Source organism: Vulpes lagopus, chromosome 4, assembly GCF_018345385.1.
Source record: "Vulpes lagopus strain Blue_001 chromosome 4, ASM1834538v1, whole genome shotgun sequence".
NCBI classification, from domain to species: domain Eukaryota; kingdom Metazoa; phylum Chordata; class Mammalia; order Carnivora; family Canidae; genus Vulpes; species Vulpes lagopus.
In genome coordinates this window covers 4,425,810-4,450,876 of record NC_054827.1, presented here as the reverse complement: position 1 = coordinate 4,450,876, position 25,067 = coordinate 4,425,810, and the positions used below count along the sequence as shown (strand labels likewise).

At 44.9% G+C, this 25,067-nt stretch overlaps 1 protein-coding gene across 1 annotated transcript in view; it reads right to left on the bottom strand.

The window, feature by feature from the left end:
- The window catches only part of CSMD1 (CUB and Sushi multiple domains 1), a 1,877,909-nt gene that overhangs the window by 664,156 nt on the left and 1,188,686 nt on the right, over nucleotides 1-25,067 (bottom strand). Inside the window, exon 6 of the mRNA XM_041753151.1 lies at nucleotides 20,765-20,877. Coding sequence (XP_041609085.1) covers nucleotides 20,765-20,877 — 113 coding nt within the window. The remainder of the gene's footprint in view (nucleotides 1-20,764; nucleotides 20,878-25,067) is intronic.

The window sequence follows — 25,067 nt, the reverse complement described above, 5'->3', positions numbered from 1 at the left end:
AAGATAAGCAAATAAATCTTAATAAAAAAGAAAATAGAAAGAAAGAAAGAAGAAAGAAAGAAAGAAAGAAAGAAAGAGAAAGAAAGAAAGAAAAGAGAAAGAAAGAAAGAGAAAGAAAGAAGAAGAAAGAAAGAAAGAAAAGAAAGAAAGAAAGAAAAGAAAGAAAGAAAAGAGAAAGAAAGAAAGAAAGAAAGAAAGAAAGAAGAAAGAAAGAAAGAAGAAAGACAAGAAAGAAAGAAAGAAAGAAAGAAAGAAAGAAAGAAAGAAAGAAAGAAGAAACTTCTTGCATTTTTTAAGTCAGTCATTGTTTTCTTCATCGCCAGATTTTCAGTTTGGTTCTTTTTTTATGGTTTTTTTTTTTTTTTTTTTTTTTTTAATGTCTCTGCTGAACTGCTCATTTTTTTCTTGTGTTGTTTTCCTAATTCCGTTGGAGGGTTTATCTCTGTCTCTTCCAGCTCACTAAGCTTCTTCATAATGATGATTTGAATCCTCCGTCAGTCTGTTCATACATCTCCAACTGCTTTGAGGTTGTTACTGGACGTGTATTATCTGTGTGGCGGCGTCATCTTTCCCTGATTCTCTGTGCCCTGGAGTCTGGCACAGCCGTCCCGTGCTTGCAGAAGCCTCTTCTTTTCCAGACTTTGAGGACTGGCTTCCTCGAGGAGAGAGTTTGCTTGCCAGGGCTGCGCGCTGGAGCCTACTGTGGCTCCATGGGTATGTGGGGGGCACGCTGCCCCACCTGTTTAAATAGCTCTGGTTTACGGTGTCACCGACTGCGTGCTGCTTGCTTGGGAGCAAGAGCTGTGGGGCACGCCTGGTGTCTGGGGGAGCTGTTGGGGATCTCAGCAGCGCCCCCAGGTCCAGCGATGAGGGATTAGAGCAAGTGTCAGGTGTCCGTGGTGATGGGGCCAGTCGTGGGCACGCACTTGACTGCAGGGTCATCTGCAAGGGTGTGCATGACGGCAGGGGCCGGCTGCGGGCGCGCATTGGGCAAGGCCCGGGGAAGTGGCCAGGGCCCAGCAGGCACGTGGGTGGTATCCGGGCTGTGCGCCAGGCTGTGGTGCCTGAAGCAGGACTGATGGGCCTCTGGGCTGGGCTCAGCACTGAGGAGCCTGCAAAGGAGAAAGTGAGTGGAGACGACAGGGGTGGGCAGCCCGTCTTCTGGGTGCTCAAGCCAGGGTGCACGGTGCCAGGTCATCGTTGGCCCAGCAGGCCCGGGGCGGGGGCACGGTCTCTCCTGCTGGGGACGGTGGGGCAGCCTCACCTGTCTTCATTCCTGGCCATGTCCAGACACCCCGGTGCCGGGGCCCCCAGCAGTGTGAGTGGGGAGGGCAGGCCTCTCGTGTGGAGTCCAGGAGGCCAGCGTCTCCAGTTGCCTGTCCCCCCCCACCCCCAAGGCCGGGGCACCTGCAGCTTCCCTCCCCACTGCCTCGGCCGGGTTCTCCAGGCTCCTGTCTCCACTGCGTGGCGGGGCCTACGTGCACCTGTCCCGGGCCCACCTGGGAGGTAGGGGGTGCTGCGACCTGTGTGTGCGTAGGTTTGGGGGGTGGCGGGACAGGGCCGGGCTCTCCTATCTGACATCGACCTCTTGCTGACGGGGCTCCTCGATTTGAAGTTGCAAACACAGTTTGGTAGCTGCAGCCTCCGAGGTGGCCCGGGCCCAGGACGCAGCCCTCCGGCTCCTGTCACCCTGGAGCCCCGTCTGTGCTGCCACACCGCCCTCCGGAGGCCTGGTTCCGTGTGCAGAAAGCTCAGCTGGCTGCCAGGCACCAGGCTACAGCCGTCAGAGCGAACATGCTTGCTGAGTCTGCAGCCCCGGGTCGGATGGACGGACGGCCCAGCTCCTGTACCGTGAGCCCACGCCCGGAGGGTCATATTAACTTTAAATTATTTACATTAATTTTACAAAGTTAATGAATGCAAACTTTAATGCCTGCAAGGCCCCATATTTCTTCTTTCCCTTTCTTCCTACTGTCTTTGCTCATCACCTCAGGAAAGGCACAGGCCGATCCTGGAGAAGGTTCTAGAACTCTGCCTCTGCACAGCAGCCCAGGGAAGAGGGGCAGGCAGGAAATGAGACGCATGACAGAGTCTTAACATCTGGGGGAAGAGGAGTGTCTGAAATCAGATCAACAAGTACCATCAGGGTACTTCATGGACGCTCGGACCCCGCCAGGCGTGAAGCGCAGAGCGCGGGCAAGGACAGAGCCATCGCTGCCAAATCTGTGATCCTCCTTGGGGAGATAACTATGTGCAAACAAGCTCATCTTGGATCCAACATAATAAAGTGGAGCTTCAGTCAACGGAATGGGAAAAGACTGTAATGTTTATTGCAGAGATATATTTTTATTGTTAGTGGAAGTAGGATTTATTATCTTTGTGTTTTCCCCTAGCTGTGTTTAAGCTAATCTTTTTTGAGCGTGACTTTAAGTTTGCTACCCATACACTTCCTATTCATCATCTGTAAAACACAACTCAATATCTAGACGAAACAAAGAACGACATTTATTCCTTACTATAGCTAGAACAACTGAAATTTCTGTGGGCTCTCGATTAATTGTGGGTTTTTTGGTTCAAATTTTCAACTCTTGTCACTTAAACTCTAGCCCAAATACCACGAAGGACTATCTCTCTGTTCCTTGAATACTTGTTGCTAAGAAAATTATATGAACGTTCAAAACTATAAGCTTCCAGCCTAGAACTAATCAGATTAAAAATAGCTAATGAAATAAAACCTGAAGAGTAATCCCTGAAGAATCATTTGAGTTAAAACTTTATTTCACAAGAAATGACTCTGAAAATAGAGTTTCCTAGGCAAAGAAAATTGCAAATCATATCAGGGATTTGAAAAAGGCATTTTGAAAGGACCCTGGTGCAATGTGTATTATTAAGTTTTAAGTTATTGATCCATACTTATCAAGACAATAGCAATAGGTTTCGTAACCAGGTGAGATCAAGGTATAATGTTAAAATATTTTCAATTTTCTTAGCAACAAATACTGTGGACATTTTACACCAGGGGGTGATTCAGAGAAGTAGATACGCTGAAGAATCTCAGGAGGTAAATAATGCTGACTGCAGTCTTTAAGTAATAATGACTTTTTCTCTAAAAAACGAGAGAAAAACTAATCCGAAATTCTGCATTATCTTCGTTACATTTGTTTGTTTGTTTTTTTTCTTCGTTACATTTGTAATTAAAATTCCGTTGGACTCTTCTGGGTATCATTGAATGAACCAATGAAATAGAAAGGGATTTGCAAAGCATAGAGCCACTTACAAAATGCTCCTTTGTCACAGATTGAACAAATACAACAAAGGTAGTAAGTTTCATTGAATTTAATTTTTTTTTAATGATTTTAGTTCTCCATAGTAACTGACCTTTCAAAAACTTTCAATAATGACTTTAATGACTACAGTGGCATCTTTGCTTCATGTCCTGGTTCAGAGCATTTCTATACATTAAAAAGCGTTATAAACCAAGTGGGATTTTCTAAGAAACATTTACCCAGAAAGTACAAAAAAAATAAACTTAAATAAATATATTTAACATTCTAAGAAAAGCAATAACCCTATCACCTATTTTGCAATAAGGATTAAATTTGTGGGAAGCCTAAGTTGGCTAAGCTTCCTCAACTGAAGTCATCATAGGTAGGGAGCCAGTCATTTGTAGTACAGACCCTTTCCTCCTCATCAACAGTAAGAGTCCAGAAGTTGGTTGTGCTGGATGAAGCTCTTCTACTTTTATCAAACACAAAGATTTTGGTTTTAAATATTGATTTTGAGTTATCCTCAATATGGCGTTTTCCCCACACTATTGCACATAGTTTTCTTCTTTTCGAGGTGCTGGGTCTGCTGCAGGTGGCAATTGTCCATTATTATTCTCTCTTGGAAAACTGGTGTTGGTCACCATACTCGACCTTAAAAAAACTGAAACTGAGGAAACTGCAATTCTGACGATCTACTGGGTAGCATCAGGGCCTCTTACAGGCTGCTTTGAATCAGGATGTCAAAGACTGGTCCAAGGCAATCTTGAGGATTAAAAAAATAATAATAATCCATATTTGTTTGCTGAGATCTCTCTTTCTTGGTATTATTCTTTCTCTCTAATCAGTGGGAAATATCATATGATCCCTATTTTTGGTTTACTTCCAAGAAAGTAGTGGGAAAACTCATTCATGCTGAAGAATAAGTGGCAACTTTCATGACTTGCAGAGATTGTGCTTTATTAGCCAAAATGTTAAATCCAGACCCAATCCTTGGTATGAGGTTTTCAGACGTTAGGAACTGGTAGGAGGAGATCTTGAGAATGGTCCTCTTGGAACAGCCCTCCCAATGTTAGTGTGAAGCTAAAATGACATATGATAGCACTGTCAATAGAGGTAAAATAGGGACCACAGGTGGGACCACCTAGGTAATTTAAAATTTCCTAGCGGGCACATTAAAAAAGTTCAAAAAATCTTTAAAATGATAAAAATATCATTTTAAGATATAATGACTTAGAGTAATATTTCTTTTCCATAGTGCCTTTAACCCTAGTGTATTTTACACCTGCAGCTCACCTCCATTTAGACCGGCCCCATGTGGCCGGCGGCTTCCACATCAGGCAGTGCAAGCTGAAGGGGTCGTCAACGGTACAAGGCAGTGCTGCTCAAGAGCCGCGTGACTGGGATGGAGACAGAACAGTTTCCATAGAAGCTCTCAGAAGCAGGAGACACTACTGCAGGACAGAGAACCCGTAGGGTTTATTCGAGTCACAGATGGCAGGAGGAGGGAGGGGAGATTATGGGAATGACAGAAGGAGGAGGACAAGGTGTTGGGACTTGAGGCAGAGATGCAGAGACACATTTAGGGCCTCGGGGTGTAGGTCCCACTGCATACAGTGGAGGAGAGAGGCCAAGTGAACCAAGCAACACCCAGGAGTGTCTACTGGCACAAAGGAATTGAAGAAGAAGAGGCGCAAAAATTTCTTCTCTTGAGCACCACCTTCCAAGGCTCTGGAAGGATACGCCCAGTAGGGAGAGCAGAGAGGGAGTGTGAGGACAATACCCCATCCACAGCCCTGATACGGAGCAGGAGGGAAAGCAGAAACAAAGAAGGTAGAGAAGGTATAAGTGGAGGAGACAGGTTTGGCAGCTGGGAGGCTGCGGGCAGCAAAGCAGGGATTCAGGGGGTGGAAGCGGTGGGCCAAGGGGTGTGACGGGGAGGGGTGAGAGAGGAGGCTGGTATGGCAGGGGACTTACATGGCTAGGGGTCGAACCCTGCTCTCCTGCTCATCACTGGATCATCACATCTCTTGATAGACGTGATAGTGGTTGTACCCCGGACATGAACAAACACGGGGAGATTCAGTTCTCGTCTGTTTTACACTTTGAGGTAGGGAGATTGATTTCAACCATATGCATCGAGCGACTTTAGGATTAACTTTGTTAGACCTGATTTCTCAGTGCGTCAGAGTGCAGGTGGGTAACTTCTCACATAATAAAAAATAATAAGGATCGCCTAAGCTGCCAACTAGGACAGGAACACTATGCTGAATTTCTATTCCCTGGATGGATGGTCGTCTTCAGAAAGAGCCGTGTGCCCTACAGTCCTTGAGTATATTTGCAGCAACACCAGGCTCCTTCCTCTAACTTACCCTCTCTCTCGGAGGTCAAACCCTGTTGAGGTGTCCTTTGGCTACCTCCAAAGACCTCAATTACAAAGATCAGGTTCTTTATAATGTCAGTCACATTCTGGCCAACACATACTTTTCCATCATTACCTTCCACAAATGTCAAATGGAAGTCAAGTTTTACCAAGCACTCATGATTTTTTTTTCCTCTCAAACTGCCCTTTCAAGATGGATTCCCCCCTTTCTTCCCAGCTTCACCCACAAAACACATTCTTGTCCCCTTCAAATTCGCCTAATCTACCTCTATCTACCTATCAGAAATTCCATCTGTCTATTGGTCTACTTATTGATCCAACAGTAAGTAAAACAGTAGTGTAATTTCTATAGATATGATTTGTTTTAGATTTTTATTCATTTATTCATGAGACACAGAGAGAGAGAAAGAGAGAGAGAGAGAGAGAGAGAGAGAGAGAGAAAGAGAGAGTAAGACACACAGGCAGAGGGAGATGCAGGCTCCATGCAGGGAGCCTCATGTGGGACTTGATCCTGGGACCCTGGGGTCACGCCTTGGGCTGAAAGCAGATGCTCAACCACTGAGCCACCCAGGTGTCCCTATGGATATGATTCTTAATCTGAAATCTATATAACCTCTAGGATTTCAAGCAAACCTGAAATTCACAAAAATGTACATGAAATCTGGTATGTACGAACCTAAGTCCATAACTCGTATTAAATTTTCAATAAGGAATCTGACCCAAATATATATTGAGAGCTACTAATTAAATTATAAACCCCTATAGGCAGAGACAGTGAGTTATTTTTTGCACCCCATATTTACACTATATACATTTATAAAATTTATATTTATCATATGACAAGCAAGGCTTTTTTTTTAAAGTGTATGTTTAAGTTACCCAGTTAAATTAGATTTTAAATAAGTGCAAATAAAAATAATAAATAAATAAATAAATAAATAAATAAATAAATAAATAAATGTATGTTTCTTATCAGTTAGATACCATATTTATTTAAATATGTGATAGCAACTAATACAGGTTTGAGGTTAACACTGGCATTCATTAATATAACCTATTTCATAAACTTTGGTCTCTATATTTGGAATTGCATATGGATTATTTGGAAAACGAAAAAGAGAAATTACTTAGAACAAAGAAGAGAACATTCTAACAAAAAAAATTGAGAAAAATATGAATCTTTGTACCTTTGCATTAAAGGTTGAATTAACCAATATAAGCTGTTATGTTTTAAGTCATCCTAAAGACTAAAAGTTAAAATAATGGGGATGATAGAGAGTTTGTAGGACTACACAGAATGATTTAAAAATACTAACAAGATGGGGCACCTGGTGGCTCAGTTGGCTATAGGCGTCAGACTGTTCATTTTGGCTCAGGTCATGATCTTGTGGTCTTGAAATTGAGCCGAGCCAGGCTCTGCACTCAGCGGGGAGTCCACTTGAGATCCGCCCCTCTCCCCACCACTCACACGTGTGTTCACCTGTACATGCACGCTCTCTTTCTAACGTAAATAAATAAATCTTTAAAAAAAATTAAGACGTCAATTAAATGAGCTCATAGGTAACATTTTGTGCCTGCCATTCCCATAAATTATTAAGCAAGTAAAAAATGAATAATTACTTTTTTCGGTTAGTAATAGAGTAGTATATTTGTTCTTCATACACCAAGGTGATTTCTAACATATGTATATATATTTTAATATATATATCTTTATATATGTGTATATATATGTAACAGTTAGATTTTTAATTTTGAATTTCAAAATATTATGCAACAGGCATCACCTGCTAAAGCATTGATGTTTACTGGTGGTGAGGTAAATTGTAGAACTAGAACAGCAGTCCCCCTTATCTGGGGTTCTACTTTCCACATTCCCAGATGCCCCCCATGGTGAACCGCAGTTTGGAAGCAGACAATTCTCCTTCTGACACAGCATCAGGGGCCAACCATAGCCTAACTCTACACCAGAACGCCTCATCAAGTAGGTGTTTTATCATCTCCTATCAGCAGCACAGGAGGAAGGCGGAGTACAGGACAACAAGATAGTCTGAGAGAGAGAGAGAGAGAGAGAGGACACCACATTCACGTAGCTTTTATTACACTATATTGTTGTAATTGTCCTATTTTATTATGAGTTATTGCTAGTTTCCTACTGCGCCTAATTTACAACTAAAGATTATTATTATGGGTGTGCATGTAGAGGAACATACAGGACTCAATACTGCCCGGTTGCAGGTATCTGCTGGGGTTCTTGGAACATCCCCCATGGAGAAGGGGGGGGCAATTGTCTCAGAACTCTTATAGGTAGCTCACATCATCCTGCTAACTCTGGCTCCACATTGGAATGATCTAAAGAAAGCTTTAAAGAATTCAAAAAAAGTCATGGTAGTCCTCAGCCTAAATCACAAAAAGCATAATATCTGGGTGCTTTCTAAAAGCTTCCAGCTGTCATTAATACACAGGCAAGACTGATGGCTGAACTAAGGAAAGTGCGATATCCTGGTCTTCACAACCATTTCAACCTGTAGACGATTAGAAGCAAGAGAGATCTCTAATGTTGACCTGGTTAAGGCTTTTAAGCTGAGTCAATTACTTACTGGTCAGAGATAAATATTGCAATTTTCTGAAAAAAGGTAATAATGAAAAAGATATCTGTAATACTATGTTTTTAGTGAATTATAAAAAAAAAAAAAATGTTGTTCTACTTATCCGGGCAGTCTTACCATAAAGGTGGCTAGACGTATGTAAGCACAATCAACTTACCATGAAGAGGAACTCGATTGCTTAGTGTTAGAAAAAAAGGCCATTTGGTCTATATTTGTTGAGTGAATTCAACAAATTGTTGAGTGAATTCGACTCCAACTTCAATTTTAGTTCTTTGTTTTTACCTTGATCCACCCTGAGCCTTATTGACACATAATTGACAAATAAAAAACAAAACCAAGGTGCACGACTTGATGTTTTGATACACGTACGCATCGTGAGATAGTTACTGCACCCACCTGGTTGCAGAGCACCCCGTCAGGCTCCGTGCAGAGTCACAGGCGTCCAGGGTCAGAAGGTGCACGACCACTACCCAAGGATGTTCTGGGGCCCAAAGGCGGCGGCACATCCCCCAGAGCCGTCTGCACGTCATCGTGGGCTTACAGGCTCCACTCCTGCCCCTGGGGCATGGAGGCACCAGAGCACCTGCCGAGCCGCCCACCCCCCCTCAGGGAACCGCTTGGAGCATCAGAGGGAGGGAGCTCCGGGGCCCTCCTGATACAAGCGACCAGCTTTCTCCCTCAGAAGACTTACTTGTGATTTTGTGGCTGTGGCTCCCACGGCCCCAGGCCCAGCACCTCCTGGGGATGCCGAGACTTGCAGCTGGGCTGGGGAGCGACAGTGAGGCCACGGAAACCTGGGGGCTCCGAGCCAGCCCCTGCGTGGGCCACACACACACACACACACACACGCCACTAGCTAAAGCAGCCTGGCTTGGCGCCACGGGAGCACGGTCCTCGTGCAGCTTCCCCGTTGAGGATGACCCATGACCGTGACCGGCCCACAGGGCAGCTGTGGGGCTGTCGGGGAGATGGAGGCACAGACGTCGGAAGACACGAGAAGCTTGCTCAGGTTGCAGCATTGCTCAGGCTCCATGTGCCCATGTCCCTGCACATCCCGTGCTACTGCTTCAGGGGACGCGGAGCAGAATATTCTTCTCGGGGGTTTGACTTACTTATTTGGGCCTCATGCTATTCACTCAACAAACAGGAAGTGAGCCTTCCCTGCAGATCACTCTGTGGGGTGCTGGATGCAACTCCAATGTGCTCTGCTCTTGAAAACCCAAATGGCAGCCTTACCATCCTCATGTACAACTGTGCGGCAAGCAATTGTGTGATGGACGTATATGGTAAAAAAAAAAAAGAAAAAAGTCACACTCAGAAACAGAGAGTAGATGATAGAAAAGTGGTTCCCAGGGGCTGTGGGTGGAGGAAGTCATGAGAGGTTGGTCGAAAGTACATCCTTTCAGTCCTAAGATGAGTTAGGTCTGAGGATCTAATGTGTACCCACTACGGCTGATGACATTGTGTTGTATGACTTTTTTTAAAATATTTTATCTATTTATTCATGAGAGACACAGAGAGAGAGGCAGGGACACAGGCAGAGGGAGGAGCAGGCTCCATGCAGGGAGCCCGGTGTGGGACTCGATCCCAGGACCCCAGAGTCACGCCCTGGGCCGAGGCAGATGCTCAACCGTTGAGCCACCCAGGCGTCCTGTACTGTACAACTTAGATTCGCTAAGAGAGTAGAACTTAAATGATGTTGTCAAAAAAATTTTTTTAGAAGTTGAGTATGTGAGGTTCTGGATGTATGTTCATTAGTTATTGGGGGAGACCCTGTCATACTGTGCAAATAAATCATTGTAAGGCACACTTCAAACATTTACAGTTTTATTTGTCAACGTTTCCTGCAATACAGGTTCAAACAAAAGTTGTAAGGAAAGGCTGAGTGTTGTGCGGTACCAATGGATGCATGATTGCTGCTGACCAGGGAGGCTGGGAAGGCTTCTTCGAAGAGGAAGGATGACAAAGACCAGAGAGGCCACCGCTGGTGATGGGAATGAGGGCCAGGGTGGAGACTGGATGATGCATCCGGGTGCACTGAGTGTTTCTATAAGGGGGTGTCTAGAATGTGGATGAAAAGATGAGTTTGAGGGGCTCCTGGGTGGCTTCTGGGTGGCTCAAAGCGTCTGTCTTTGGGGGTCCTGGGATCGACTCCGACATCGAGCTCCCTGCATGGAGCCTGCTTCTGCCTCTGCCTGTGTCTCTGCCTCTCTCTCTGGGTCTCTCATGAATAAATAAATAAAATCTTTAAAAAGGAAAAGAAAAGAAAAAAAAGCAAAGAGAAGAGAAAAGAAAAAGAAAAGGAAAGAAAAGAAAAGAAAGAAAAGGAAAGAAAAGGAAAGAAAAGAAAAGAAAAGAAAAGAAAAGAAAAGAAAAGAAAAGAAGAAAAGAAAAGAAAAAAGAAAAGATGAATTTGAAAGGGAAGGCTGGAGACTTATCTCTGGGAGCTTTGGTGCATGCTTTGCAGGTTTACCCAGGGACCTGGCACGACCAGATTTGAACCCTGGGCTGGGGGAGTATAGGGGCTTTTATAACATGAGAAGAATTAACCTGGAAATCTTTTGAACATTTTGGAAGGAAAAAAAAAAAAAAACAGTAACAACCAAAACCAAAACCAAATGAAACCAAACACATACAGCCAAGGAAAGTTACCACCGGATTAAAAATGCAGAGTGGGTGACTCACAAACACATATCGACATCAGTATCCTAAAGGCCTGTACACATTTCTCTAGAAGGAAGCACATCCATATTCGTTTCGCTGCGTATTTCTATAAAATTTAGTGGTACGTCCAATAACGAGTCACCTACAGCTGGTCAGATACAGCTCTTTGAAATATATTCAGGGACGGCATTTGAAAATAAATTGAAAAAAAATATATAGATTGAGCACCTCTTGTAGCAAACGCACGAATCAACCAGAGCCGCAGCTGCTACCTGGCCTTCCTCTGGGCAGGTGTGAAGATGCGGAGATTAAATGCTCAGGGCACTCCAGGAGGTAAGAGGGAGGCGCTCGCAGGAGAGCCCGGGCTGCGTGGACCGCCCACATCCATAGGCTGTGGCTCTTCATGGTCTCATGAATATAACCCGTAAGTGAAAACGGTAACAATAAACCGGATCGCGGCCCTGGAAATGCGCACGGTGAGAACTCAGCTCCTCTTCGTTTCAAGGTGGATTTCAAAACACGAGTGGGAAGATAGAGCTCTGTGCTTCATAGCTCGTACGGCCTTGGCCGAATCCCCTCTACATTCTCAGGCTCGTGAATCGTGCACAAGCACGGTGCAAAGAACCCGAGGTCTCCACGCAGGAAGCCAGGCCTTCCCGGGGGTCACGGCGGCGGCCAGCGGGGCTCCTTTAGAGGAACCGGCACTGGGACCCTTTCCCAGATGCAAGGGGCCCTCGGAGGATGCCCCCAGGACCCGTGGTGGTAAGGAAAGGCCTTGCAGGTGAGTCGGTGGCCGCCGGCTTGCCACGCTCCGGGGCGATTTGCGGAAGCCCCGTCTGCAGGTGCACGGACCTAGTGGGCCGCGGCCTGGCGCACGTCTCCCGCTCCCCGTGGCTTCCCACCCGATTCACACTCACACGTGCACCCACGGGGAGGGCTGTGCATATCCTCGGAGGCATGTGCCCAATTTCCTGCAGGAGGCAGGCGGCCCCACGGCCACTGGCTCGGGCGACTGCAGCCCCCCGGGGTCGCTTCCAGGGTGAGTGTCCCCGGGTGGGGCTGGAGGCGCCTTTAGCCGGTGACCACTGAGAGGAGGGCCACGGCCCCGAGTGCGAGCCTGTCCCATCCACCTGCCGCTGCCACACGCGGGTCTGTCTTAGGGAGCCGCGGTTTCCTGAGTAACACGGTTGCCTCCCAGTCTTCCAGGGTGAACCACGTTGTGACGCTTAGCAAAAGGAAGGTTTTACTTTAAGTGGTTTCACACCCGATGACTAAGATTTATCCTGTGCTCGCATCTCCAACCAGACCTTAAAATAAATCGATAGGCGAGAATGCATTGATTTACATCAAAAGCCTGGAACATACTCAAAAGTTCATTTACCCCATTAGGGCTGCCTCGGGGTGAGGACTCTATTAATTCAACGTCTCCGATGAGTGACGCTGCATACTTTCCTCAAGATATATGTTCTTTTATTTCAACATTAGCAAGAAATTACCCTCGATGTTTAGTCAAAATATTTGCTATTGACGTTTGAGCCCATTCCCTTCGTTGGATCCTTAGTAGACGCCAAACAGCTGTTGAAAATGATTTTTTCTTTTTTTCTTTTTTCTTTTTTTCTTTTTTCTTTTTCTTCCTTTCTTTTTCTTTTTCTTTTTTTTTTTTAACCTTTGGGGTTTTTAAATATCTTGTGAATAGAGACACGCAAACTCACACCTGTTTTGCGTACCCTTGTTTACAGGCCACGCAGGGCACGTCATACGACCAGGCCAAGACCAGGCAGTGCAGTAGGTAAAGACTTTTGGCCAAATGGCTGTTTGGACCAACGAGAACATTAAAGGTGCGAATCACCTGAGCCAGCATGGCAGCCCCGCAGGCCGGTGACCCCCGTAGGGTCCCCTCAACCGAGCCCTCTAGCTCAGGTGCGCCCTCGACGTTATAGAGCAGGAGGCGTGATTTTCCAGGCCTGTGACCCATTCCGTATCTCAGGCTGTGGCCAAACAACCAAGATTAGAGAGAAGGCAGGAGGAAGCACATGCCCACCCGCGACCTCGCGGGGACGGCCACGAGCCCCAGGGGACCGAGCGTGAGTGCACCGAGCCGCATCTCTATGGAGGATCTCTAATGACGTGCTCAGAAAGGACGTCAGACAAGGCACCTTCCCACTCCCGGTGCTGCGAAGCCTCCCTTTGGGCCTAACCCAGCACCCTGTTGACACCCCCACAGGGCCCGGAAGGATTGGGCCTTGGTGCGTGCTTTGTGCTTTGTCACCCTTCTGCCTCTTGCCTCCGCGCGGCTCCTCTCAGGGACTGGCACCTGCTGCTCTGTCTGCTTTGCTCCCTCCCCCACGTCCCCAGCCGTGGGCACCTCAGTGCAAGGGCTGCTCCCTCAGGAGGGCCGTCCTTGGCCCAGCCATAGCTCCCCCCCACGCACTTGCCCATTGCCATGTGTCACCTTCTCCAGGATGCCTGCCCATGGGAGAAGAGGCCCTTCCTCGCAGGTGTCACCTCCTCCTGGGAGCCCACCCGTGGGAGCAGAGGCCCTTCCTCTCTGTCTGTCACCTCCTCCAGGGCGCCCACCCATCGGAGGGGTCAGGGCCCGTGCACCTGCCGCTCCTGGGGCATCCGGGGCATGACCACACCCACACGCAGTGGGGACCGTGCAGCCCTGACCTCCCTTCCGGACCCGGGGCTGAGCCATGACCTGCCGTGTTGGGGTCCTGTGTCCCAGCCCCAGGGCCGGCCGCACCCCATGCACCCCACACCTGAATCCCAGATGCTTCATGGAGGCCTGGAGCAGCAGCAGTGTCCTGGAGTCAGGAACGCAGGTGGACGGAGAGGGAGCCCAGGGCTGGAAACACCGACGTCCCCAGAGGCCCTGCGCATCAGCCGGTGGCCGCTCCTGTGGGTGGGGGTCCTGCGGGTCCTGGGGGGCATCCTGGTTTCCCGGCCACCCTGGCCTTCTAGGGCTCCCCTTGCTGCCCCGGGCAGCTCCTCCCTTGCCCCGGTTGCTTTGTTTTCCTTTCTCCGTAGCTTCGTTCCAGCACCACCTTCTAGCTCCAGGCTGTCCTGCAGCCCCCTCCCCTCTCTCTTCCCCCCTCTCTCCCCCATTTATTCCTCATGAACAGATCTACTCATTCCTCAGCCACTGCCTCGTGTTCCAGATTGATGGTGCCCGCCAGCCCCCCATCCTTTGGGCACCTGCTCCCCCCGCGCTCTGCCAAGTTCCCCGCTTCAGTAGATCAACCTGAGGACGCCGATGCAGTCGCCGCCGACTCCCAGCTGTCCTCCAGGCTGCCTTCCTTCGCTGGGGTTTCTGCTTTTACACAAGTGAATGACTGGCGCCCAAAGAAAGATGTTCCGGTTGGCAACAGTGGGAGCAGCGCAGCGAGGCAATCGCAAAACTAGGGTTGGAAGGGAGGACGCCGGACAGAGGCAACAGTCCTGTGCGCATCTGACGCTGCCATCTGCGAGCTGCGCGGGGTATGCGACATCCCTGTCGTGCCCCCTCCCTTGTGCGCGGGTGGGGGCTCCTGATGTGCACCTGCAGTGGCCACGTGACACAGAGTAGGCGTTCGCTAGGTAGCCTTGGCTGGCCCTGTTTGTCAGAAAAGTCTGAAGAATTTGCCATTTTCTTGGAAAGGGTTTGTTCTGAGCATTTTCTTTAAACATTTTGTAAGTATGATCCACAGACACACACAGTAAGATACTCCTCCAGCAAGGGACACACATTAAATACTTAGGTTTTAGATTCCTGAATTTTATATAAATATAAATATAAATATATATTTATATATATAAATTTATATATTTTTAATATATTTATATAAATATACATAAATTCATATAAATTCATATATGTATTCCTGAATTCTTATTTATATCATTATATGTATTTTTGAGATTTATTTATGCATTTTTAGAAAGAGGAGAGAGAATAAGCTGGAGAGGCAGAGGAAGAGGGAGAGAGAAGCTCAAGCAGACTGTGCTGAGCCCCGAGCCTAATGCAGGGCTCGATCTCATGATGCTGAGATCGTGACCTGGGCTGACACCAGGACTTGGGCGCTTGACTGACTGAGCGCCCAGGCACCCCTCCACACTTAGATCTATATGGACACTGCAACATGCACACTTCTGTGTCTGGATCCTTTCCTCAGTCCTGCATCTATGAGATTCACTCTTGTTTGTAGAGGCAGCTCAGATTGTCTTGGTTTTTCTTAATATTCCATTGTATGAATATACATAATTTCTTATTTTGGCCTACGTCGATAGACACTCAGGTCGTTTCTGGAGTCATGGTGTTGGCAGTTGTGCATGAAGCGTTGACGTCCATTCTCTAGACACCCATGCCTTAGGTGCTGGTTGTAGAGAATGCCTGGAGAGTGGAGGGCGGTGCGCCCACTCAGCTGCCCACCAACTACGCCTGCCCATTTCTGAGCTTTTAAAAATATCTCTTAAAACTTGAGATCTAGAGCTGTGCTAGTTAATTTAGGCTGGGCAGACACAGCACGAGGAAGGATTACCAATGGCAGTGCAGCTTGCAGAGCACTTGTGACACTTTTACACTTTCTCTTCATTTTTTGATGTTTTATTTTCTGCTATCCACAAGGATTCTGTGAGGTAAATGTTGTTAAATATATAAATCTTATAGATCTTAGACAGTGAGACAGCAAGACACACAAGGCAGAAAGTACTTGACGGAAGAGTGGAGGCCAAGACTCAGCAGCTTGGAACACACAGGTTGGCATCTGTTTTGAATGTTTAAGGGACTGGAGTTGGCGCTTTGCAAGAATCTTCAGTGCCGAGAGAAGTTAACATACATGCTTAGGGGAAGGTGCTAGTGTATCTGACTTGAGTGAAGTTTTGTATATTAGGGGCTATTTTCCTGTTAGAGGGTTAGAGGTTTTCAGAATTATTCAGACGGTATGAGATCAGAGTTCGCTAACTTATTGTGGTTAAAACTCGATGTGTCCCTACCTACCCGAAAGGTCTCCTGAGAGGAGTAGATCGTGTCCCTGTCATAGAGGTGAGCAAGGTCCACCTGCAGGGCATCTCACGAGCTCTGCCCACCAGTGGTCCGCGGCGGGGGGAGGGGGGCCGCGGGGAGGCCACGAGCAGCTGGTTTAATCTCCTTCTTGTCCTCAACATATATTAATTGAGGGCCTTCTGGGTTCCAGATTACAGCCTTTACTATTTTGCAAGATTACTGTTCTAAAGGGAGAGACAGACCCATGTCTATCACCTCAGGGAGAGCTTTTGCAGGTGTATCTTGGGTGAGCATTGGAGAATGACCAAGCATATGTGTCATCCAAGTTTGGATTTTCTGAGAAGATCGAGTTCCCAGTTTTCCAAGACATATATTTAAGAACACACACACCCTCATTTTATATAAAGCTCGCCACTCTAAATAAAAAGTAAAATTATTGGTTATATAGAGCTATCACCTAAAAAGAGAGCTAATTATTTGTGTCAACACAAGATTTAAATCCATGGTCAGGTTTCCCCTTGATTTATGAGACAGGTGTTCTCTATATAAACTGGGACTTTATTACAAACACTCAAAATGATTTATTGGTTTCAGAAATCAATGGAAATTTCATTTTGTGAAAATTGTATTTTTATAAATAGCCAGATAAACATATGTAAAACTGGAGCTCAACACATATTGCTACTTAATAGGAAAGAGGCATTTGCGGTTCAATATTAATATGTCTTTAAAAAATCCATCTTGTAGACATCAAAAATGTCTACATGACTGTGCTAACAAGGCACTTATTTAATTATAATTAATGATGGAGGCAACATATAAAAAATGGGCTCAATTTTCAGCTGATTTAAAGAAATAATGTGTCCCACATAAATCTGTCATTCCACGAGAACCCAGTATATGCACAAGATATTGCAAATACATCAAGTGGCTTTTATTGCATTTGCCACCTCTTTGTTCACAATGCTATTTCCAAAGCGAATATATTTTAGGAGTAGCAACTACAGAGCAGTCTTGTCAATCAAGCTCACTACTACTTTTGGCATAATTTGATAGCATGATTGAAGAGATAAAAGCCAAAGAACAAAGCGTAGAATTCAAAGAATAAAGAATGTAGACATGAAAGTCGAAGTCTCATTTTACAGTGGTTGTTTATCTGGCCACGAAAAGCACCAAGTTAAAAAAGAAGATATTCTTTGTTGTTAGGAGTTATAAAAGTCTTCTGAGGCATGGGACTCCTGAACAGAGAAGCACTTTGTCACCAAGAGCTATCACCAGAAGGCTTCATTAGCAGCTTAGAATTACATAGGATTTTTATAGGGATCCCGTGTAATTTGTAATCATATTTACCCCAGGGAAAACTGATGGAGGTTGTATATCCTCAGTAGTGACCACAAGTGACAAATATGACTATAAGTATATGTAAAAGGCAGTGAGCATGGCAATATTTTAATATTAATATATTTTAATAATACTATTAATTATTAATTACAATTAACTAAGACTATTGATATTAACTATAATTAATTGATATTATTGGTATTGATTATTATAATTTATTGTATTAGTAATATTTTAATATAAATATTAATATTTTAATATTTTGCTTCTAAAATTCTAAAAAGGTGTTCCTCTCCTCCCCCAACTAGTCCAAGATTCAGATTCTTTGACAGAATATATGCATAGACATCAAAACAGCATTTGGTAAACACTATGTACGTTCTCTCGACTACTATTGTTTTTCTTGTTGATTTTCTGGATTGCTCGTCTACTATGCTTTTCTTTGTTGCAGTTGTGTAATAACAGTGTTTTTTGTTTGTTTGTTTGTTTGTTTGTTTGTTTAGTTGAACCAAAAGTACAATATAAATTGAGGTTCCCTGGAATTTGATCTAGGCAGAGAATAAAGGGAAGACGTAGATGAACAGCACATTTTCCCCATGTGTGCCAGGAAGGTTCCCACTGACCTGTGGGATGAAAACCGTGACTGCTCCTGGTTGTGCAGTCATGCAGACAGAGGGTCAGGCGGGTGGCTGATGGCAGACTGTGAGCAGGGACCTGCCTCATCCTGAGCTACTGCTCCATCTCTTGCCTTCTGAGCCCATAGGCTTGTTCTGGAATCAGCAGGAAGAACCACCTGTAGCTTAATTAGTGATATCTCTGCCCTCTGGACCAGAAACAATAAATGTGATGCCTTCCTACATGACATTTACCACACTTCTAAGTGTGTTCCTGTCCTCTTTTGAAGGGTTCTTGACATCATTCTCCATTTGGTAGGTTTTTTTCTCAAAAGGGTGACCTCTGGTACTGACCCCGATCTTCCGAATATTGTGTGCTTAGGTATGGTCTTAGGCATGATGCCTCCTTTGAAATAAGGTCTATGTGTTAATGACGGTAAAAATATGGCAGCTCCCTGAAGTCATTTTGTCTTGGAGTGGAACCTCAAAGTCAATCTGAAGATGTTTTCTAATATATTACTGTTAAGCCACATTCAATCCTTCTTGAATTTCTTCACCGTTTTATATCTTTGGATTGTGTGCAAGTCTTCTAGTCATCACTCTTTAACGTATATGTATGTAATTATATATATGTCATTATATATAATTTATTATTACATATATTTACTTATTTCTTTATCAGGGGCTGATATGTTTAAGCTATTATAATTTTCTGACAACGGGAATGCTACTTATATCTACCAATATGGAGCCTCTTCAAATTTGCTATTTTATTCTTTTGCTCTTTCTTCCAACCACTGGTACAGATGCCAAATTCACTGATCAGGTTGGAAGAATGATACCTAGGATTTTTTTCTGTAGTTCAATGCCTATCTATTAATCAGGATCAGGACCTTTGGAAATCAAACAACGGTTTAGAAATGACTCTATTGATCTATCTGCCAACCTATTGGTCCATCAGTTTGCCTTCTGAATATTAATTTATGATTGTTCTAAGGAATATATATATATATATATATCTGTGGATGTGGGTTGACATAGATAAGACTCAGATAGACTTTCCTACAAGATCACGTAGAGTATTTCATACCCCCACCTAACACGTCCCCGTGTGACCCCACCTCACACCCCCATTGCGTTCTTTCTCACTCTATATATGTTTCATATATTATATACGCACTGAATCATGATGATAGACATAGTATATGGCCTTAAAAGATAAAGGCAAGTAGAGGCAGGTCTGAAAACTGATATCAGCCTTGCCCAGATCCAAGAAAAAGAAACAAATTGGTATGGCTCCTATAAAACTTGGAAGGCAGTGTGTTTGCAGTGAATGAGGATAAAAGAAAGAACTTTCTGGCAGCATCAGAAGACAATGTGAGGTGGGCAATTATCTTAATGACGGATAAACTGTATTTTGGTAAAACAAAATTGGCCCTGCCTTCTAAGCCAGGCACATTCTGTGAAGGTTCCCATGCCCCAGGGACCCAGGTGGCAAGTAAAATCTGCTCACCTCCATGTGTGCTCCTCAGCACCATCTGTATTTAATTCCCTGCAAATTACTCTTAGTTTTCCATTTCTTGTCCAAAAGGACACAATGAAGGCCTTATGGGCTTTAAAATGTGTTTTAGATGGGACACATTCAGGCCATTTCTTGGAACATTACTAAAATCTCCCGAAATGGCTACCACAATTTCACTTCTCATTCTGCCTTTCATGGGGATTGTGTGCAAACAGTCCTTCTGACCTACTAGTGTCCGGAACATGGGGTTTCTTATAATTTCCTTATCTTGGGGTCCTGGTTTGCATGTGGCAAGTGTTCAGGGAATGTGGCCATAAGTGAACTATAATCCTCACAGTCATGATTTGGGGGAAGCACGACAAGTTTGCTTGGGGGCGCTTCCTGCTTTCTGACACAGTCTTACTATTGTTACTTGTAAATGGAAAGTGGAATTGTGTTCAATGGGTCCCCTAATAAGTCGAATCCTTTAAATGGTATTTATAAGGATCTTTGATCATTAAAAACATATGGGAGGGACACCTGGGTGGCTCAGTCGCTTAGATGGGTAACTCTTGATTTCAGGTCAGGTTGTGACCTCAGGATCCTGGGATCCAGCCCCCTATTGGGCTCTGGTCTCGAGGGGAATCAGCTTCGCGATTCTCACTCTCCTTCCCCCTTAGCAACCTCCCCTGCACTCTCTCTCTCTCAAATAAATCTTAAAAAAATATATATGGGCAAAAATATAATACTATCCAGGTATAAACACAAGAAATTTGATACAAAGAGGAAATTTCAAAATCCAACCTTCATGCCAGTGACTACAGGCTTCATTTCACTCAGCTAAAAACAAAACAAAACAAACAAACAAAAAACAACAACAAAACAAAACAAAACAAAAAAACCCTCCTGTTTTTTTTTTTTTCTTTTGATGTTCACTTACCTGTAAATTATTAAAGCAGGTAGCTTGCTTTATGTATTGGGAATGTATTTTACAGCTGCAAGTGATACGATGATGCACTTATGCATATTCATGCAACCTATATGCTGTGCCATTTTTGGCGAGTGGATAAAGAAAGCAACCTGACAAGTATAGATATTTTCTGGTTAGGTGTATACGGATTACAATGAATGCTATTACATATTTACCGACTTACTGATTAAAACTTGGTAATAATTCAAGCAAAACAACAAAATACGTTACATACTGTCACGATAATAAAGCTTCACGGGGAAGTTTGCTAGTCGTATCTGGAGAATTTCCAAAGTTAATTGTTCATCCAAGAGCTAGAGGGTACTCTTAAACTTTTATCTCTTGCTCCATCTCCAGCAACAGAATCCTAAAGTTTGAGGGTAAAGAGACCAAAATACCTCCCACTCGTCTGTGGCATACCCAACGGGGCGTTCTTACCTTGAAACTGTGCGTTAAATCCTTTGCGTCGATGGTTACTGTCCGATGTAAAGTGGAGTCGCAGCCAGTTCTTGCTACTTATGACGGGAGAAGGGAGGTTCATGCCAGTCAGCCTGGAGGAGAGAAGCAGAAAAAAATCTCCCTTGTAAACCAACAGAACAACTGTCCTAGAGCCGAGCCGCTTTCACAACTGAGTACAGACAGTTGTCAGGTTGAGGTCCTGGGGCAGAGGTCATGGACAAGCTGCCCTCAGGCCCAGAATGGACTCAGGTGACAGCGCGACAGTCACCCTTGATGGGACGGAGCCTTTAACCCAGACTTGGCATATTTATTCTTCTTTATGAATGATGGATAAGTGAGCAGAGTGATCCTTTTGATCACTGAATTCTTGTCATCAGGCCCTCCATCGGAATGAAGTATACAAGGATAAGAAATAGGCACGTGGTCCCCCCTGCCCTCTACTCTTTGAAACGCTCCGTGACTCTGATTCACCTGAAGTGTCCTCATCTGCACTGTCTGTCACGCTGGATAGCATCCCCTGTGTCTAGGGTCCCATCCACGGAATCCACGGCCGGGGCCCTCCCCGCCCACGGGAAGGAGAGCAGTGTTTCGGGGGATGGTGGCAAACACTGCCAAAGAGATTTGGAACGAAATAAGATCATGTTTGGGCAAAGCCGTCTATTGAGCACAGTTAAAACTTTCAAAATCAGACGTGCTCGCTCTCTGCCTAAGCTGTGCGGGCTCCCACCCTCCGTCTCACTGGGGCCTTTAGTTGTTAGAAACAGGGGGGATCTACTTCCGACTAAAGACCTCGCGTCGTCAGGGAGCGCGAGTCTTCTGGGGTGGTCAAGCTCTGGTCTGAAGGGGACCCAGCGACAGGTTAGGTTTGGCCAAAGGCAGAAGTGTCGCTGGATTGGGTGCCTCACACAGGCCGCTGTGTGCGGCTCCGCCTTGCCGGGCCATCGGAGCCTCTACCTTCCAGTCTGGAAACTGGGCCTGAGAGCACTCCCATCAGGGCCTGGTTGACGGAGGTGATACGGATACGTGTGTAAGTGTCCCTAACGCACGTTTTAAATGCCACCTGTTTGTGCATCGTGTAATCACCTTCATCTCAATTGCCAAATCTATCTTCAAAGTGATGCTTGTTAGTGTGGATGATCAGGAAAGGTTTGAGCAACTTGCTGGCAGCTGAAACCTTGGCTGCCCCAGGCGGGCTGGCCTGTGCGCACCAGGGCTGCGGGCTCAGGCTGCAAGCGTTACTCGGGGCGCAGGGTTTACCGGGTCCGGGGTGGCAGGTAGAGCGATTCCCTCCTCACTCTGTTACCCGGAGGAAAACCAGCATCAAGTGAAATATGTAGGCAAGCTTTCTGATGTCAGGGTGTTCAATTTGAAATCTCGGGTTTAAAAATGTGCAGGATCCATTTAAAGTTAAAAGCCAAACCTTGACTGTAACCAATTGCGACAGTGTTTATGTCACTGTTTGAAATGATCTTCTGTGAGAGGAAATACACCACTCAGATCTGCCTATTTGCTTGGATTGATGTGGTTCTAACTGCCGCAGTCGCATACAGCTGCTTCCAGGGAACATTTCATTATTCTGATATTTTGTTGGAAGGCTCCCTCTTCCAGCACCTGCTTCCCTTGGGGAGCCGATGTTACAAATTCTATTAGATATAGGTTACCTCTTTGCCTAATGCTGACAATGACCGGAAGATAAGTAACTTCTGAATTCAAAAGCCCAGAATCTAGGCAGTTCACCTACATGTACTCGCTGAAAATTTCATAACCCAATTCCATGTTTATTTGTTGTGGCTTTAAAAGTATTTTTTTTAAATTAGGTTCTTTTCAGGTGGTTCTGCTCTCAAAAGCTGGATGCGATTGCATTTTAGTTGTGTATCAACATTAGCCTTGCACGTAAATAAATCCCCTCTTCGCCTACCATGTTTTCCACACCTCTAATGTACGAAAATGCCAGTTCTGTGTTAATCAACATGCTTCATCTCTAAAGGGCCAAACAGACATGTTGGAGGGTTTACTAGTCATGCGGCTCCCGCTGCAACTGTTCACCTCTGCTGTTGGAGAGTTGTTCTTTGTAGGCAAGAGTCTGTTTCTTGGTTTGCCCCTCCCTCTTTTTCCCCTTTGTTCATTTGCTTTGTTTCTTATATTACACATATGGGTGAAGTCACCCACCCCAAAGTTTTATATGTAATGGAATATTACTCAGCCATAAAAAGAATGAAATCGTGCTCTTTGCAGTGACATGGATGGAACTAGTGTATACGATGCTAAGTGAAATAAGTCAGCCAGAGAAAGATAATTATTACTCTTCTTTGATGGTTTTTCCAAACGTTGAACAATGTAAACATCGTTCTTATTTATAGGCCAGATTTGGCCTATGGACCGGAATCTGCTGACCTTCGGTTTGGTATATATGAGGCAATTTGTAAAAATACTGGGAAGGTAGATAATTAGTATTATAAATACGACCTAAATACTACCTAAATAATCAATGATGTATATCAAGGTAGTATAACTCGCTTCAAAAATATGTAATTATGGATTCATTTTATATAAAAACAAATGTGAGGCCGTATACATATATAAAAAATTCATTGTCCATGGTTAGAGTCAAGCCATGCAAACAAGTCACACTCCAGAGTGGATTATTGTGCATGGATTTCCTAATTTGTCTGTGGAAAATAAACACATCATCACATCCTCTTTGTTTGGGGTGTTGAGTCGGGGTTGTTCTATATAAGACATAGTCTTTGCAGTTGTGACTTTTTCTGTCTCGTTCCACAGGCCTGGGCTAATCTCAAAGCTGCCATTTAATAGCAGCCTTACACTATAAAGTCAATTGTTCCTTCATCGCACACCAACTTTTTTTTTTATAAATTTATTTTTTATTGGTGTTCAATTTGCCAACATATAGAATAACTCCCAGTGCTCATCCCATCTAGTGCCCCCCTCAGTGCCCGTCACCCAGTCACCCCCACCCCCCACCCACCTCCCCTTCCCCCACCCCTAGTTCATTTCCCAGAGTTAGGAGTCTCTCATGTTCTGTCTCCCTTTCTGATATTTCCTACTCATTTTTTCTCCTTTCCCCTTTATTCCCTTTCACTATTTTTTATATTCCACAAATGAATGAGACCATAAATGTTTGTCCTTCCAAACATACAAGCAAATGGTGGGTATTTGTCATTTCTAATGGCTGAGGAATATTCCACTGTATACAGAGACCACAGCTTCTTTATCCATCATCTTTCGATGGACACCGAGGCTTCTTCCACAGTGTGGCTATTGTGGACATTGCTGCTAGAAACATCGGGGTGCAGGTGTCCCGGCATTTCATCATCACACACCAACTTAAAGGAAGCTGACAAATACACAAGCCAATGGATGTTGTGCTAGATTTGCCAAGAAACTGGATGATTTGGATGAGATCTAGAGGTAAAGAATTTGACTGAATACCTTCGTGACCTCAGAATGGCTCCCAACGGTGTCTACATCCTAATCCTCAGAACCTGTGTCTACCTCACCTTACATGGAGAAAGGAGACTTCAAAGATGAGATGAGGTTACCGACCCAGGGGATATTATCCTGGACGATGGGGTAGCCCAATGTGGTCAAAAGGATGGTTACAAATGGAAGAGGGAGACAGAGGAAGAGAGTCGCGGAGAAGGAGGCACCTATGACGGAAGTCAGGGAAATGCACGTGAGAACTGCAGCCATGGCTGCTGACCCTGTTGACCCTGAGATGGAGAAAGGGGGCCCCTACAGAGCTGCAAGAGGCAAAACCATACATCTCCCCTAGAGCCTCGGGGAGGAATACAGCCCTACTGACACTTAGATTTCATTCCAGCAGAGCCTGTATTTATGACCTAGACCACTGTAGATAATAAGCTCATGTTGGTTTAAGCCATTGTGTCGGTGTTAATTTGCTATGGCAGCAATGGAAAACAAGCCTTTTAATACACATACTATATATTTAATTCTAAAACCGTCTAGGAAGAGAAGAAATTCAACAGATGATGCCGTCACTCTAAACCTATTAATAATCTTAGTTTAACACTCTGTATAATTATCAGTGATTGAACATCCATCATCACTGGCTTATTTTTTTCTTCAAAGTCTCCCTTAGGTCTCAACTGTATTTCTTCAGAGTCTGCTGGATTTGGTTTTCTAATAAGTAAGTCGTTTTGGAAGTGAGAGATTATGGGGCAGTAGTGAGGACTTGACATAAATAGTGGGCATGAGATACCAAGCAGAAACATTCTGCCGAGAGAGGATTTAATACTGGCAG